Source organism: Neomonachus schauinslandi, chromosome 2 (assembly GCF_002201575.2).
Source record: "Neomonachus schauinslandi chromosome 2, ASM220157v2, whole genome shotgun sequence".
In the NCBI taxonomy this organism is placed as follows: Eukaryota; Metazoa; Chordata; class Mammalia; order Carnivora; family Phocidae; genus Neomonachus; species Neomonachus schauinslandi.
In genome coordinates, this window is record NC_058404.1 from 149,036,187 (window position 1) to 149,054,393 (window position 18,207).

An 18,207-nucleotide genomic window follows, 5' to 3' on the forward strand; every position below is an offset into this window, starting at 1 on the left:
GTTCCATGTGCACTCGAGAAGAATGAGTATTGTGTTGTTTTAGGGTGGAATGTTCTGTAAATATCTATGAGGTCCATCTGGTCCAATGTATCATTCAAAGCTCTTGTTTCCTTTGAAAATCAAAGCTGTTGATTTTCTGCTTAGATGATCTGTCCATTGCTGAGAGTGGAGTATTGAGGTCTCCTACAATTAACTTATTGTTATCAATATGACTCTTTATTTTGGTTAACAGTTGTGGGGCCTTCTTGTTTAAATAATCTCTAGTGAGTAAATTTTTTTATATAACTTTTGGCTCCTCAGACACCTTCATTTCCTGATTCTTGACTTAATTCCAGAGAAAGTGTTGCTAAGTCTCCTGAAAGATGTGGAGCATTATTCCTGTTGGCATTTCAAAATGTCTTCCAATAAAGCTAGATATTTACTTAAAATAATATTTAAGGATTTTTAAAATGCAACCTTGAGCTTAGAGTTTGAAATACACATTATTGAATAATACAACAATGTATTAGACACATCTGCCACACAGTAGGACAGTCTGTGTCCTGACTGATAGCCAACATCACACATCTGAGGTTGGGATAGATCTGTGTGATGATTAATTTTATGTGGCAACTTAACTGAGCCACAGGATGCAAAGATATCTGGTTAAACATTATTTGTGGGTGTATCTGTGAGGATGTTTCCAGAAGATATTAGCATTTGAAGCTGACTGCCTTCCCCAGTGTGGGTGGCATAATCCAACCCATTAATGGCCTGAATAGGATAAAAAGATACAGAAAGGGTAAATTCTCTCTCTCTGCCTGATTTTGAGCTAGAACTTTGGTTTTCTCCTGCCCTTGTACTGGAATTTTTACCACTGGCAGTCTATTTCTCAGGCCTTTGGATTTGAACTGGAATTACACCACTGGCTTTTCTAGGTCTCCAGCTTGCAGATGACAGATCGTGGGACTTCTCAGCCTCCATGATTGCCTGTGAGCCAATTCCTCATAATACATAAATGAATGAATGAATGAATGAATGAATGAACAAATACTTCTGTTTCTCTGGAAAACTCTGACTAATATAACCTGCCAGAGCACACTGCCAATCACCATCAAACCCAAATAATCTCAAATTTTCTATGGGCTTTCAGACAGCCTACTTGCCCCACATACTCCTAAGAGGAGTGCACATATAGCTAGACTAATGCCCTTGTCTCCCTTCAAGTTTGTCCTAGCCTTCTATCATTTCCCAAGAACCTAAGAATTTGAGGCCATTGCACTTCTTATGCCCAGGTTGAGTGAGTTATAACATAATCAAAATTAAGAGTGATGAGTTTTAAGTTAAAGAGTTTGCACTCTGGTAAGGTCCATTAAGATCCATTAAATTATGAAAACACAAGGTCAAAGCTTTTCTTTCTAAAATTTTATTTGATAATATTGTATAAAATGAGCTAGAGGGGAGAGTCTTAAGCAGACAGATTGGTTAGAAAAGAATTAAAATGGTACAAGTGTAGAGAATTGAAAACCTGAACTATTATAGTGAAAATAATATTAGAAATAGTGGACATATATCAGAGAGATTATATTTACAGAATTGACAGAACGGGGCGCCTGGGTGGCTCAGTAGGTTAAACATCTGCCCTCAGCTCAGGTCATGATCCCAGGGTCCTGGGATCGAATCAAGCCCTGCATCGGGCTCCCTGCTAAGCGGGGAGCCTGTTTCTCCTTCTCCCTCTGCCCTTCCTCCCTGCTCATACACTCTCTCTTGCTCTGCTCTCTCTCTCTCTCTCAAATAAATAAATAAAATCTTAAAAAAAAATTGACAGACTTTAACTGATGTGAGGCACAAGAGTGAGAGGAATTGAATACAACATCCAAGTTTTAAGTCTGAGTAATTAGTGGGAGGATAACTTCATATAGAAATAGACAATAAAGAGTAGTAGAATATAGATGATTAGCTTACATTTTGAGTATTAGATAGAATATACATCTCCAGATAAAGTTATTTATCAAACATTTGGAAATAAAAGATTGGTCCTCTGGAAAAAGTTTGGGTCTAAAACCATAAATATGATGGTCATTCCCATAACATGATAACGAAGTCCTAAAAAAAGAATAAGACTGCAAATATAAGAAGGTGAGAAGAGGCAGAGTCAAAGATAGAGCTTTGGGGAATATTTTCATTTATTAAGAAGAAAAAAAGAGGAGTCAAGATTTGAGATGATAAAACAAAAAAAAATAGATGAAAAGATATGAGAAAAAAGTTTTATAATTATGCAGTAAAGAATTCATGACTTTACCTTCCAGGAAGATGGAGTAGATGTACTTTTCCCTATCCCCCCCCAATAAATACAGCTAAAATTCCTATATATTATATAGAAAACAAACATAACAAGAGCCCAGACTGGGTAGTGACTTTCAGGGCCCAACAACATGGTGGTGAGTTCCCACCAGTTTGCTTCATATATTCTCAAATGGGACCTAAAGAAGCCATCGACCCCAAAACTCCCAAGAATACAGGAAAAAAAGGGGGACAAAAAGCTTGCTTTCTTCAGTCAGAAGACTAGGAAAGCATCAGTATAACCAGATAGAATGCTTTTAGACAATAACTGCCCTACTACAGCCAAAACACCAAAGGAAGAACAATGGCCTTACCCCAAATCATGCCAGCAAAGCCTGAGTAGGGATCCTCTACTTCCACCCTTCCTGAGCCGTAGTTAAATACGTACAGGACTTATATGCTAAAAACTATACAGCACTGATGAAAGAAATCAAAGAAGATGTAAATAAGTGAAGAGAAAAGTCATCTTTATGGATTAAAAGACTCTCAATTGTTCCCAAATTGATATACAGGATTATCTTTTTTTTAAAGATTTTATTTATTTATTTGACAGAGAGAGAAAGTGCACAAGCGGGGGAGCAGCAGGCAGAGGGAGAGGGAGAAGCAGGCTCCCCACTGAGCAGAGAGCCCCATGTGGGGCTTGATCCCAGGACTCTGGGATCATGACCTGAGCCGAAGGCAGATTTTTAATGGACCCAGGATTATCTTTTTTAATCCCAGGCACCCAGGATTATCTCTTTTAGAAAAAAAAGAATGTAGGAGAAAATCTTTTGCGAGGGCTAGGTAGAACTCTTTCATTTGACAACAAAACCATGACTCGTAAGAGGAAAATTGACAATTTAAAATTCATCAAAATTAAAATTTTTGCTCTGCAAAATACCTGGTAAAAAGGATGGAAAGACTACAGACTGGAAAAAAATACCACTTATCAAAGGGCTGGTATCTAGAATATATGGAGAATTCTCAAAACTCAGTGAAAAAACAATCAGTTTAGAAAACAGGCAAAACACAGGAAGAGACATTTAACCAAAAAGAATATACAGATGGCAAATAAGCATATATATAGAATTCAATATCATTAGCAATTAGATAAATGCAACTTAAAACTACAATGAGATATTGCTACACATTTATGAGAATGGCAGAAAATTTTTTAAATAATGACAGAACCAAATGCTGGCAAAGACATGGAGAAACTGCATCATCCATACTATGCTTATGGGAATGTAAAATGGTACATCCATTCTGGAAAACAATTTGGTGTTTTTTTAATTAAACATGCAACAGCCACACAACCCATTAATTACATTCCTAGGTATTATCCCAGACAAATGATGATTGTGTTCACGCAAAAATTTATACATGATGTTTATAGCAGTTTATTCCTAATAGCCAAAAACTTAAAACAATCCAGATATCCTTCAAGAAGCTAAGGGTTAAACATATTTGGGTACATCATACCACGGAATACTACTCAGTGATAAACAACTTGGATGAATCTCTAGAAAATTACACTGAGTGAAAGAAGCCAATCCAGAAAATTATATATTGTATTATTCTATTTATATGAATATATAACATTCTTGAAATGACAAAATTATAGAAAGGGAGAACAGATTAGTGGTTACCAGGGATTAAGGATAGAGTAGGATGGAAGTAGATGTGACTATAAAAGAGCAACACAACAAATTCTTGTGGCGATAGAAATGTATTTTGACAGCATCATTGTCAATAACCTGGTTATGATATTGTACTGTAGTTTTGAAGATGTTGTCTTTACAACATCTTTGCAAGATACTACCTTTGGGGGAAATTGAGAAAAGGGTACATAAATGTTATTTATTACAACTGCATCTGAATCTGCTATTATATCATAATAAACCTTTGGATTTCTTAAAATTACATTTAAAAAACATACACATTTCTTGGGATTAGATCTTAGACATCTGATGACTTTGGCTCTTTATCTCATGTTCCTAGATCTCTGAGTTACTGTTGTAACAAATATTATTTAAATGAGTCATAGTATGAGTTTTCTTAAATGTCTTTGAAAAGTTTGGCAATCTTTTTAAGACTGAAAAACTAGCATTATGGAGTTACTCCGACTAAAATATATTAATAATATTTTATCCTATATTCCAGCAGCCTAAAAACTTTTATTGAGGTATAACTGACATGTAACATTACATTTATTTCAGTTGTACAACATAAAAATTCAATATTTGTATGTATTGCCAAATGAACACCACAATAAGTCTAGTTAACATCTGTCACCATACATATTTATAAAAAAAATTTTCTTGTGATGAGAACTTTTAAATTCTATTCTCTTAGCAAGTTTCAAAATGCAATATGGTATTATTAACTATAGTCACCATGCTGTACATTACATTCCATGCCTTATTCATAAGTGGAAAATAACCCCCTTTTGACTCCCTTCACCCATTTTGCCCACCTCTCCTGACCCCACATTGATTGATTTGCAGATGTTGAACCATCCTTGCATCCCTGGAATAAATTCCACTTGATCATGGTGTATGATTCTTTTAATGTATTGTTGAATTCAGTTTGCTAATACTTTATTAAGGATTTTTGCATCTTTGTTCATCAAGCATATTGATGTATAATTGTTTTTTCTTATGACCTCCTTATATGGTTTTGGTATCAGGGTAATACTGACTTCATGAGTTTAGAAGTGTTCCCTCTGCTTCTATTTTTTTGAAAAGTCTGAAAAGAATTGGTGTTAATTCTTCTGTGAATGTTTGATAGAATTCACCAGTGAAGCCATCTGGTCCTGGACTTTTGTTTGTTGGGAGCTTTTTGATTACTGATTGAATCTCCTTAGCAGTAATAAGTCTGTTTACATTTTGTATTTCTTCATGATTCAGTCTTGGTAGGTTGTATGTTTCTATGAATTTACCTATTTTTCTAAGTTGTCAAATTTGTTGGGATTATAATTGTTCACAGTAGCTTCTCATGATTCCCTGTATTTCTGCGACATAGTTATAACATCTCCTCTTTCATTTCTGATTTTATTTATTTGAATTCTCTCTCTTTTTTTCTTGGTGAGTCTAACTAAAGGTTTGTCAGTTTTGTTTATCTTTCAAAGAACCAGCTCTTAGTTTCTTTTATCTTTTCTATCATTTTAGTCTCTATTTCACTTATATCTTCTCTGATATTTGTTATTTCTTTCCTCGTGGTAACTTTATACTTCTTCTAGTGCCTTGAGATGCAAAGTTAGGTTATTTGAGATTTTTTCTTGATATTAAAATCTTTTGACATTCATAAACAAGATAAGATTGTACTATCTTAGAAAGGTACTAAAAAGGTACTTAGAAAGGTACTTAGAAAGAAAGGTACTAAAACCATCAGCAAAACCACTTTGATTCTTTTTTTTTTAAAGATTATTTATTTATTTGAGAGAGAGAGAGAGAGAGAAACAGCATGAGAGGGGATAGGGTCAGAGGGAGAAGCAGGCTCCCTGCTGAGCCGGGAGCCCGATGTGGGACTCGACCCCAGGACTCCGGGATCATGACCTGAGCCGAAGGCAGTCGCTTAACCAACTGAGCCACCCAGGCGCCCTGATTCTTCTTTTACATAACTGATGAATTATGTATGACTCTTGCCTGCTTCTCTTAATGCAGTACACATTAAATAGCTAAAAGTACCATATACTAGATGCCAGCTTTATTTATTTTTATTTTTTTTATTATTAACATATATTATTTGTTTCAGGAGTACCAGTCTATGATTCATCAGTCTTACACATTTCATAGCACTCACCATAGCACATGCCCTCCCCAGTGTCCATCACCCAGCCACCCTAGCCCTCCCACCCCCCTCCACTCCAACAACCCTCAGTTTGTTTCTTGAGATTAAGAGTTTCTTATGGGGGGTGCCTGGGTGGCTCAGTCGGTTAAGTGTCTGCCTTTGGCTCAGATCATAATCCCAGGTTCCTGGGATCGAGTCCCACATCGGGCTCCTTGCTCCGCGGGAAGCCTGCTTCTCCCTCTCCCTCTGCCTGTAGCTCCCCCTGCTTGTGCTCTCTCTCTCTCCCCCATCAAATAAATAAATAAAATCTTTGGGGCGCCTGGGTGGCTCAGTCATTAGGCATCTGCCTTCGGCTCAGGTCATAATCCCAGAGTCCTGGGATCGAGCCCCACATCGGGCTTCCTGCTTGGCAGGGAGTCTGCTTCTCCCTCTCCCACTCCCCCTGCTTGTGTTCCCTCTCTCTCGCTATATCTCTATCAAATAAATAAATAAAATCTTTGGGCGCCTGAGTGGCTCAGTTGGTTAAGCGACTGCCTTCGGCTCAGGTCATGATCCTGGAGTCCCTGGATCGAGTCCTGCATCAGGCTCCCTGCTCGGCAGGGAGCCTGCTTCTGCCTCTGACCCTCCCCCTCTCATGTGCTCTCTCTCTCTCATTCTCTCTGTCTCAAATAAATAAATAAAATCTTTTAAAAAAAAAGTTTCTTATGGTTTGTCTCCCTCTGGTTTCATCTTGTTTCATTTTTCCCTCCCTTCCCCTATGATCCTGTCTTGTTTCTCAAATTCCCCATATCAGTGAGATCATATGATACATGTCTTTCTCTGATTGACTTATTTTGCTTAACATAATACCCTCTAGTTCCATCCATGTCGTTGCAAATGGCAAGATTTCATTTTTTTGATGGCTGCATAATATTCCATTGTATATATATACCATATCTGCTTTATCCATTCATCTGTCAATGGACATCTTGGCTCTTTCCATAGTTTGGCTATTGTGGACATTGCTGCTATAAACATTGGGGTGCACATACCCCTTCGGATCACTACATTTGTATCTTTGGGGTAAATACCCAGTAGTGCAATTGCTGGGTCATACGGTAGCTCTATTTTCAACTTTTTGAGGAACCTCCATACTGTTTTCCAGAGTGGCTATATCAGCTTGCATTCCCACCAACAGTGTAGGAGGGTTCCCCTTTCTCCGCATTCCCGCCAACATCTGTCGTTTCCTGACTTGTTAATTTTAGCCGTTCTGACTGGTGTGAGGTGGTATCTCATTGAGGTTTTGATTTGGATTTCCCTGATGCCAAGCAATGTTGAGCACTTTTTCATGTGTCTGTTGGCCATTTGGATGTCTCCTTTGGAAAAATGTCTGTTCATGTCTTCTGCCCATTTCTTGATTGGATCATTTGTTCTTTGGGAGCTGAGTTTAATAATTCTTTATAGATTTTGGATACTAGCCCTCTATCTGATATGTCATTTGCAAATATTGTCTCACATTCTGTCGGTTGTCTTTGGTTTTGTTGACTGTTTCCTCTGCTGTGCAAAAGCTTTTTATCTTGATGAAGTCCCAATAGTTCATTTTTGCCCTTGCTTCCCTTGCCTTTGGTGATGTTTCTTGGAAGAAGTTGCTATGGCTGAGGTCGAAGAAGTTGCTGCCTGTGTTCTCCTCAAGGATTTTGATGGACTCCTGTCTCACATTTAGGTCTTTCAACCATTTGGAGTCTATTTTTGTGTGTGGTGTAAGGAAATGGTCCAGTTTCATTCTTCTGCATGTGGCTGTCCAATTTTCCCAACACCATTTGTTGAAGAGACTGTCTTTTTTCCATTGGACATTCTTTCCTGCTTTGTCAAAGATTAGTTGACCATAGAGTTGAGGGTCCATTTCTGGGCTCTCTATTCTGTTCCATTGATCTATGTGTCTGTTTTTGTACAGTACCATAATGTCTTGGTGATTACAGCTTTGTAATAGAGCTTGAAATCCAGAATTGCGATGCCACAAGCTTTGCTTTGTTTGTTCAACATTCCTCTGGCTATTCAGGGTCTTTTCTGGTTCCATACAAATTTTAGGATTATTTGTTCCATTTCTTTAAAAAAAAGTGGGTGGTATTTTGATAGGGATTGCTTTAAATGTGTAGATTGCTCTAGGTAGCATAGACATTTTCACAATATTTGTTCTTCTAATCCATGAGCATGGAACATTTTTCCATTTCTTTGTGTCTTCCTCAACTTCTTTCATGAGTATTCTATACTCTTCTGAGTACAGATTCTTTGCCTCTTTGGTTAGGTTTATTCCTAGGTATCTTGTGGTTTTGGGTGCAATTGTAAATGGGATCGACTCCTTAATTTCTCTTTCTTCTGTCTTGTTGTTGGCGTAAGACCTGTACCTCTGAAACAAATAATATATTATATGCTAAAAAAAAAAAAAAGAAGAAGAAGAAGAAGATAGCAGGAAGGGAAAAATGAAGGGGGAGAAATCGGAGGGAGAGACGAGCCATGAGAGACTATGGACTCTGAGAAACAAACTGAGGGTTCTAGAGGGGAGGGGAGTGGGGGGATGAGTTAGCCTGGTGATGGGTATTAAAGAGGGCATGTTCTGCATGGAGCACTGGGTGTTATACGCAAACAATGAATCATGGAACACTACATCAAAAACTAATGATGTAATGTATGGTGATTAACATAACATAATAAAAAAAAAAAAGCTTCCAGGACAAACAAAAACTACAAGAATTTGCGACACCAAACCAGCCCTACAAGAAATATTGAAAGGGGTCCTCTAAGCAAAGAGAGAGCCTAAAAGTAACACAGACCAGAAAGGAACACAGACAATATACAGTAACAGTCACCTTACAGGCAATACAATGGCACTAAATTCATATCTTTCAATAGTTACCCTGAATGTAAATGGGCTAAATGCCCCAATCAAAAGACACAGGCTATCAGATTGGATAAAAAAACAAGACCCATCGATATGCTGCCTGCAAGAGACTCATTTTAGACCCAAAGGCACCTCCAGATTTAAAATGAGGGGGTAGAAAACAATTTACCATGCTAATGGACATCAAAAGAAAGCTGGGGTGGCAATCCTTATATCAGACAAATTAGATTTTAAACCGAAGACTATAATAAGAGATGAGGAAGGACACTATATCCTACTTAAAGGGTCTATCCAACAAGAAGATGTAACAATTGTAAATATCTATGCCCCTAACATGGGAGCAGCCAATTATATAAGCCAATTAATAACAAAATCAAAGAAACACATCAACAATAATACAATAATAGTAGGGGACTTTAACACCCCCCTCACTGAAATGGACAGATCATCTAAGCAAGAGATCAACTAGATGCCAGTTTTAATGTTTTTTTCCCTTAAAGTGATTTCTGTTACTGATGAGTTGTGTGTCTAAGAGCTTTTATTAAAGCTCATAATGTGGAAAAAATCAATAAGGGACAAGAAAAGGCATTCAAAATATGAATAGATCTTTTTTTAAAAAAAGAAAGAAATGTCTTTACTCTGTCAGGAAGAAATTTATAGATTTCGGAAATTTTTTCCTAACCAGTTTTTCCATTCTTTGTAGTTTCTACATTCTTTGTCTCTTGTGTAGGATGTCTGAAGAAACACACAAGAGTCCTACATGTTCGGAGTAAGAATAGTTGTGGTTTGTGTTCAATGACAGGTTACTTGTGCAACTTCCAAAACCATGTAATTTTCATGGATTTACTCATAAGTATTGCATAAAATAAGTCTATAAATTATCTTATGGTTGTCATTGGGTCTATTAACCTATGCCTGAATATTTTTATTTTTGTTTTTGTTTTCAAATATGTATAGTTCCCAGAAGAATTTTTTTTAGTGTAGAAAAATACATTTAAAACAAACAACTTAAATAAATTCCAGAGAAAAAATTTTAATTCATTCAGAATGAACAAAATATTACAAGGTGATGGTTATTTTGCATCAAAAACTACTATGTGCAAACCAGCAAGAGAACATGAAGCTCAGAAATTATCTGAGAAGACAGAGTTAAGAAGGAAAGCTTCTTGGAGAAGCTACCTCTTAAGATAGTTCTTAAAGAAAACAGTGGACATGAACTGAAAGAAATTCATCCATAAAGTATTCTCAACTGGGTGTTATAACAGAGCTATGCCATCAAAATGCAGACCTTCACAAGGTGAAAGTCTCCTTCCCTGGTCTAGGTACCAGGGAAAACCAAGCTAGAAACTTTTCAGATGAAAGTGCTAATCCTAAATATTAACTTTCTGTCCAATATGTGTCCTCAAAAGGGCCCCGTAGAAACACAAGTATGTCATTTCAAAAGCTTAAGACAGATGTTATCACTTACATTGTCCACCACTTACTGTTTTAACATAACTGTCTAAATATACCCTTGGGGTATATGGGGCACCTGGGTGGCTCAGTCAGTTAACTGTCTGCCTTCAGCTCAGGTCATGATCCCAGGGTCCTGGGATCGCATCGGGTTCCCTGCTCAGCAGGGAGCCTGCTTCTCCCTCTCCCTCTGCCTGCCACTCCCCCTGCTTCTGCTCTCTCTCTCTCTCTCTCTCTCTGTCAAATAAGTAAATAAAAATCTTAAAAATAAATAAATAAACTAACTTCTCAGGACATGTTTTGTCCTCTCTTCATTATAATAGTCTTCTGTACGGCTTCTAAGACTTAAAATCAATGATGGCTAGGTATAGAATAATATCCAAATAAATTTGGATTTTTCATATTTATTGAAATCTGCATAAAGATAAAAAAATTGGAGCACTGTTCTACCTTAAAAACTACTACCTGCATAACAATTGGTTATTAGGTTTAATTAATTTTAAAGATTTAATCAATTTTAAAATTTATTAATTTTATTAAAACATTTCATTAAAAGATGTATTTATTATAATTAATTAACTTCTAATAAATTTTTTTAATTTCATCTTCAGAGTCAAAATAGCAAACATATTGAAGATATGTGCTGTAAAGAACTAATCTACATCACTCTGAGGAAGGACAAATATGTAATGTCTAAACACAGAAATAATTATCAGTCTAATTAGAAGCATAAAGAAAAGCATTTACTGAGGGTAAATACGCATCCAGGTGATTAATCAAAACTTGCAGTGTGTGAAGAATCAGCTTTTGTTCAACCACAATCCAAGTGCATACTCCATTCCTTTGCCTTTTAATTCAGACCATTCATATTAACGCTCCTTTTGGGAAGAAGGGGGGCGGTGAAAATATTATGAATGAATTTCCAAGGTGGAAGATGATAATTCCTGTGTTATAAAACAATTTTATAGTAGTTACCTTACTCAGGAAGTCCATGTACATTTATTTATAGTTTTAAAATTTTCACAAACCTAACATGAAAAATTTTAAACATCACATAAAATACTCCAAAAGAAAATCAGTAATTTCCTCTGTTTAATGCTAGAAGACTAGGGAAACTATTTGAAAAGTAGGATTAATCAATTTATTTACTATTTGGACTCATGTAAAGTAATAAATTCACCTAAGCAAAGTTAAAGCCCATGATCTATGTAAAATTTATATTATAAATGTATCTACTGCTACTGTAAAAGTCTTCCTTATGCTTCAGAATCCTACAGCTTAGTTTTCATGATTATTATGTTTCAGATATTTTTTCCATTTCTCTCATTTATTTTTTTAATTTTAATTGTATATTTCATTTTATTTTTTGTTTAAATTCAATTAGCCAACATATAGTACATCATTAGTTTTTGATATAATGTTCAGTGATTCATTAGTTGCGTATAACACCCAGTGCTCATCACATCATGGGGAAAGGGAGGGAAAACTGAATGGGAAGAAATCAGAGAGGGAGAAAAACCATGAGAGACTCTTGACTCTGAGAAACAAACTAAGGGTTGGGGAAAGGGAGGTGGGTGGGGGGGGATGGGGTAACTAGGTGATGGGCATTAAGGAGGGCATGTGATGTGTTTCAGATATTTTTTAAGGAAGAAAATACTCACTGGATATCAAACTTTTACCAGTACATCCAAATTTGCATTTCTTACTTTCTAACCCCAGAAAGACACCAAATATTAAATCCATTTAGACACTAAAAGTCCATTTAGAAAGCATCTAAGCATCTTTTCTAATCTAATGTTCAACAATGAGTGAATCATGCCTATTTTGCCCCAAGTAAATTTCATTGGCTTCTTTCCAAAAGAATGTTTGTCATCAGCTATTCCTATTTCCCCTGCTGCCCCTCTATGCTCAGTGACTTTTCTTGGTGCATCCATTTTCTAAGCACAAATCTACCATAGCACTAATCATATAAGATTACATTATCTACTAAGTTGTACATCTCTTCCACTACACTACAAGTTCACTGAGGACAGGGTCTACGTCAATTGTCTTTGAGTTCTGGCCCATAGGAGAAGATCAATGCACAGTTCCTGAGCTGTTTTTAAAACTGCTCTGTCTTATCATCCTTTGATGGAATCTCATTCTTGGCAGGGACAGTGCCATTGCTACATTGTAGACAGACTATCTTAGGTTACAGAGTTGACTCCTGACTCAAACATAAATTCATAGGAGTTCTAGGCTTTGAGTGTGAGCCAAGGAACTTGAAGGAAACACAAATAGCCACACAGCAGTGACTCAATCCAAAGGAGTGACAGCTTAAATCACTTCCCCATGTATTGTACCTGTCCTTCTTCCTACCCAAGTGATAGTTACTCTATTAAGCTCCGGGATGATACAACTATTAAAAGCAAATTATAAGTCAAAAGCCTTTCTTCCCTTTAGCGAGTCATATATCAACAAAGAAACCTCAAAGAAAGAAGAAAGTTCTGTGAACATAGTAGGGTTTTCTAAATAATTAGTTCTTGTAAGGTGTAGGATTTGACATTTTTTCAGTTGATTTACAGGAGTTAAATTATATCCCAAACTCTTAATATAGTTTGATACATTTTACTAACCACACAAAGCTCAAAATCAAACTCTAAAGGTATCCTGTCCAATAAAAATTAGCTTCTGGAAGGCAGCTATAAAGGATTAGGTGGAAATGGGCCACCTTTCTGTTAAAGTGGGTGTGGCTCATATCTACTCAGTCTCTCTGACGGTTAAAATACTCCTGCCTTTTTGTTCAAACAAGCTGACTTTCTGGTAAAGGATACTTTTGTCTTCCTGATTTGTTGTGCAACCTAATGTAAGAGTGTGTAACTGTAATTGTCATATATAAATGGATACTCCCTGGATTTATAGAAATGCAAGAGGATAATAAAAATGAACTCACATTGGCATTTATAGTATTTAACCTATCAAGCAAATGGTGACTCATTTTTGAAGAGAAACTCTTAAGTAGAAATGGTTAGTATATTTACATTTCTCTACATCTGAAATTTGGGACATAATTGTGATTCATTTGTTCACCCTCTCCTCGTACACTTTCATCATGGGTTGCAGGTTCTGCAGGGATTTGGGGCCGACAGCAAAATTGTCTATTGTAAATCTCATCCCAAAATATTCCCTAGATGTCTAGGAATGAGCAGACAATATTAAAGTCTGCCTTATTACTAAAGTAATTTTTTTTTAATCCAAAGCAAATGGGAAATGAAATGGCATGCTTAATTGAGTATTCTGAATAATTGAAACTACACAAAGGATATTAATTTTAAAAGGATCAAAATATAGCAAAATGCACTCAACACCAAAAAATGCACTAAATATAATAATTTACATAGTCTCTCCTACTTATTGGCGTCATTTGTTATGGTATATGGTTATTTCAATATCTTAGCCTGGTTTCTCAAAAAGTGGAGCCTGAGATAGGGACTTGCATATGGTAGTTGATCTGAGAAAGAGTAAAGAGTAAAAAGAATGAAATGAGGAGGGAGAGTGTTCACCATCAGGGGCAACTCTAGCTCTATCCCATGGAATCTTCTGAGTTATATATCAGAACTGTGCTCCCCTATGACTCAAGGGGGAAGCATTTGTCCATTGACTCCCATCTTACACCAGCTCCAACAGAGTTAACTCCCACATTTCCTATTGCCCATCTGGGAATGTCCAGTGGGTTCCTTCTGGCAGAAAGTGAGAAACCTAAAGTGCTAACTTGAGAAGGGCATGTGTCAAATTACTCCTGAGTAAAGGGGATCCAAATCTGTGTGGAATTCATCACCACATTGTGGCTGGAATAAGATACGGGCTAAGAGTATTTAAAGTGGTGCATAAATGAGGTCAAATACATTCAGTCATCTGGTGATTTGGATTAAAGATACAGTGAAAGATGACTATTTTTCATACATTTTAGTACTTTCCAGGACCCGGACCTCTTTTTCAACTTATAATGGGGAACTTGAGAGTCTTTTTAGAAACAGAAGAATGAATACTAAGATTTTATTTCTCTCTATGCTAATCCATGATCATAGAAGTTATAGAGTCAAGATTGAACAAGTGGATTATATTTACAGAATAATGTATTCCTCAAAACAAAATTATTAGTATTAATGTTAAAGAATATGTCCATAAATGTAAATATTTCCTTTTCCTTTTTCTTTGACTTTTAGATATTTCAATGCCGACAGCAGAAAATCTTCTCCATGTTTGTAAGTTCATTAACAAAGAGTTATTTTCTAGTGAAATTTAATTCCCTGAATGGCAAAAAAGACCTCCACTTGACAATCAATACGGTGTCCATAAAGATGTAATGGGAAGCCTGCTTTTAGAAACTTGGGAAAAGATGACTGTGGTTGGTCTTAAATTGACTGATATCATTGATTGACTGCTATAAATTGATTTTAAATGAGAAACACATTATTACATGCCATAATGGCAGAGGGGATCTAGGGACAAGCAGTGGTAATTATGAACTTAGGATCTAAAACCAGCTACACATCAGTTTTGAGACCCAGGTCCAACGTGTACTAACTGGATGGTTAGTTAGTTTCTCAAACCTTCAGTTCCAAGCTGTTGCAATGACAAAAATGATAGCACAACTAAGGTACTTACAAAAGTACACAGCTCATAATAAGCACTCAGTAGATGTCAGTTGTATATTTTATTCTACCTATAAAAACTGTAGGCCTGGGAACTCACTGTGGAATTCTGATCATGCAAGCCAAGTTTCATGTGCTGAGACTTGTATGCAAGCAGCTTGCTTGCTGGCGAAGGCATTCTGCTTCCACTCTCCCACCAGCTGCCCTGGGAAATATGATCCCCAGGGTTGCTGGAACCTGTCGCAGGCTATCAGAGGACCACTGCTCTTACCTGGGCACTGAGACTAATTAGGGCAGTTGGAAATTGCCCTCCAGGGCCCGGTGACACCAACCCTGATGACTCTTACTACCTTTCAGTCATAGCAGAGTTGAGCAACCTGGGCAAAACTTAACCACAAAGCTGTATTAGGTTATTTTTCTCTCTGATATATTTTGACTGAACAGTCCTCAAGCTACTTAATAGGACACCTTAAAGTCAGTCATTCCAATTAAAAATTTTAGTACTGATACAATCAAAATCCACAATTAAAAATGTGTCAGGTTGGCAGAAGAGACGTAATCAAAACAGGAATAAAAAGAGCAGTAAGAAAGAGATCAGCCAATTTCTACATCCCCTAGCTAGAACACTAAGCAACCATCCAGACCAGTATTCTGAACTTGACTTGGCCTATCTGAGGTTTTAATTGTACTTTAAATAAATAGCAAGAGGGGAAAGGTAGGCAAGAAAAATCAAACAGAATTGAAGAAAGAATAGAGTTTGGTACATGACAAAGTATATTATAGTAATAAATGATGGAATGGATGTTAGAAGAGTATGGAGGCTGTAAGAGCTTGGTAGATTCTTTGATGTTTCTGGAAGTATTAGCCATCAAGTCTTCATTATATTCCTTAAGTTCTTGAAATTTGCCATATGACCTCTTCTGATATAACAAAAGCTACAAGGTGCCATGTAAGATTTCAGCAGAGGTAATAACAAGGTAATATTGCAGAGGTGGCAGCTAGAAGCTTAACAAACAGCAACAATGAGCAAATGAGAACTCAGAATGGAAATTGATGCATGAATATAAATTAGATTACAGTTCTGAACAAAAGCACAAACAGGAAAGTAGAGTCACCCCAGGGAGGCTCTCCTAGCCCACAGAGAAGCATCTTTGTTTTTCTATTTCCCTGAAGGAAGTTGAGTAAAAGCCAACTTCCTTTAGGAGTTGTCCAAACAGAAGGGAGGATAGGGAGGAACAATTATACCTTTGGGTTCTGAGTTATTTGTTTTATCCCCTGCAGATTCCATAATAAGGGAGTGGAAAGAAAGAGAAAAAGAAAAGGGAGTTACATTCAGTGAGTCAAAAGTGAGACTTTCTCATTCAAAAATAACAACCACCTAGGCTCTGCTTCAGTAAGTGGTTTTTATGAAAAGGATGCCTTAACAATCCGAGGTTTAGATTGCATCAGAGAGAACAATCTAGAATCAGAAGCAACATACAAATTTAAGGACTTCAGAGGGCTAGTAAAGACCATTTTAAAAGTCCACATGTCCCTCCCCTGTGCTTCTGCTGCTTTTCCACCTTCAGGAACGACTATCTCCAGACGTTACCTTGTCACATCCCTGTGAAGCAATTGACCATCTACCTTTCCAATTAATTTAAAGTTCTCATTCTTGATACAAATACCTTTCTCTAACTCAGAGTTTCCTAACCTTAACACTATTAACATTTTAGGCCAGACAATTCTTTGTTTCAGGAACAGTCCTATGCATTACAGCATTTTTAGCAGCATCCCTGGCCTCTACCTACCAGTAGTGCATGCCCCTCCCACAAATTATGGCAACCAAAAATATTTCCAGATATTGCCAAATTTCTCCTGGGGCTAGGGGTGGAGTGTAAAATTGTCCCTGATTGAGAACCACTGCTTTCATCGTTGTCCACTGCATTGATTATGGCAAGTTTTTCTCATTCTCTAAATGTTAGGAACATACCCATTCCAGAAGTCAAATATTTTTATTTCAAGATGTCTTGTGGGTCATATGACACAGACTTCATTTCTATAAACATTTATTGAGCTCCTTATAAGTGATAGGTTCTCCATGATAGTTTCTAAAAATATATTTTTTAAAAAGATAAAGTTCCTGCCCTCTAAAAAATTTAATTAATGAGGCTGACAGTCTCTAGTAAAAGATACCATAAATTGTCAAGGAACAAGTTCAGTGCTTTAGTTAGAGTAAGATGACATAGTCAAGAGAATCAGAGAGAGACAGAATTATAGTGAAGCTGTACTATTACTGCAGATTTGCTTTAAAGACTTAAAAGAGTCTAGCAGGTTCTTTGGATCTAAGTTGACATGAGAGCACAGTCCTGATGCAGAAAAGCATATCACTTTGGGAAAGGGCTGGCTCTCTTCATGTGTCATTCTTTTTAGCCAGATATTGTGGATTGTAACTTGAATGTGAACACATTTCTGTCTACTCTCTCTTGTCAATATCCCCTTGACATTCACAGCCATTCACTCTTTCTTATGAATGTTTCAGAGCAATCACAACTGCTCACAAAATTAGAAGGCACACATTTCTATAATAACTTAGTAACTCGTTACTGATTATTATCTTCCAAATTCAAACATTTCATTTCACTTGCTTCTTATAACAGATCAGAGCAATGCCATGCAGGTACACGGAGAGTAGATGTGACTGATGAGGATGGGGGAGGAAGATGTCAATCTCTATTTTGAATGAATTCTCAGGAAATCTCATGTCCACAGTTTGTCCTAACTTCTCCAAGACTATGGGCTTTTCCTCAGTTAATCTTATTATGAGAGTTTGTTTACTATAGCAATGCGTGCATAAGCAATATCAATATCGTTGTATGCTAATGAACTCTATTTTGAGCAGGTTGTGGACAACGAACAATAACTCCTTCTGGCAACAAGATAGTAGGGGGCATGGATGCCCAGGAAGGGGAATGGCCTTGGCAAGCTAGCCTGCAACAGAACAGTGTCCACCGATGTGGAGCCACTCTGATTAGTAACAGCTGGCTTGTCACTGCTGCTCACTGCTTCATAAAGTAAGCTCTGGACCACAAAAAGCCTCGAAGCCACTCATGCACCAAAAGTCTGATACATACCTTTCAAGAATATGGCCATACAACTATGCCTCCAAAT

At 36.9% G+C, this 18,207-nt stretch overlaps 1 protein-coding gene across 1 annotated transcript in view; it reads left to right on the plus strand.

Annotated features, from left to right (window-relative positions):
* The window catches only part of LOC110591355 (transmembrane protease serine 11C-like), a 60,091-nt gene that overhangs the window by 35,765 nt on the left and 6,119 nt on the right, over positions 1-18,207 (plus strand). The window contains exons 6-7 of the mRNA XM_021702269.1: positions 14,629-14,667; positions 17,939-18,110. Of these exons, the coding sequence (XP_021557944.1) occupies positions 14,629-14,667; positions 17,939-18,110 (211 nt within the window). The remainder of the gene's footprint in view (positions 1-14,628; positions 14,668-17,938; positions 18,111-18,207) is intronic.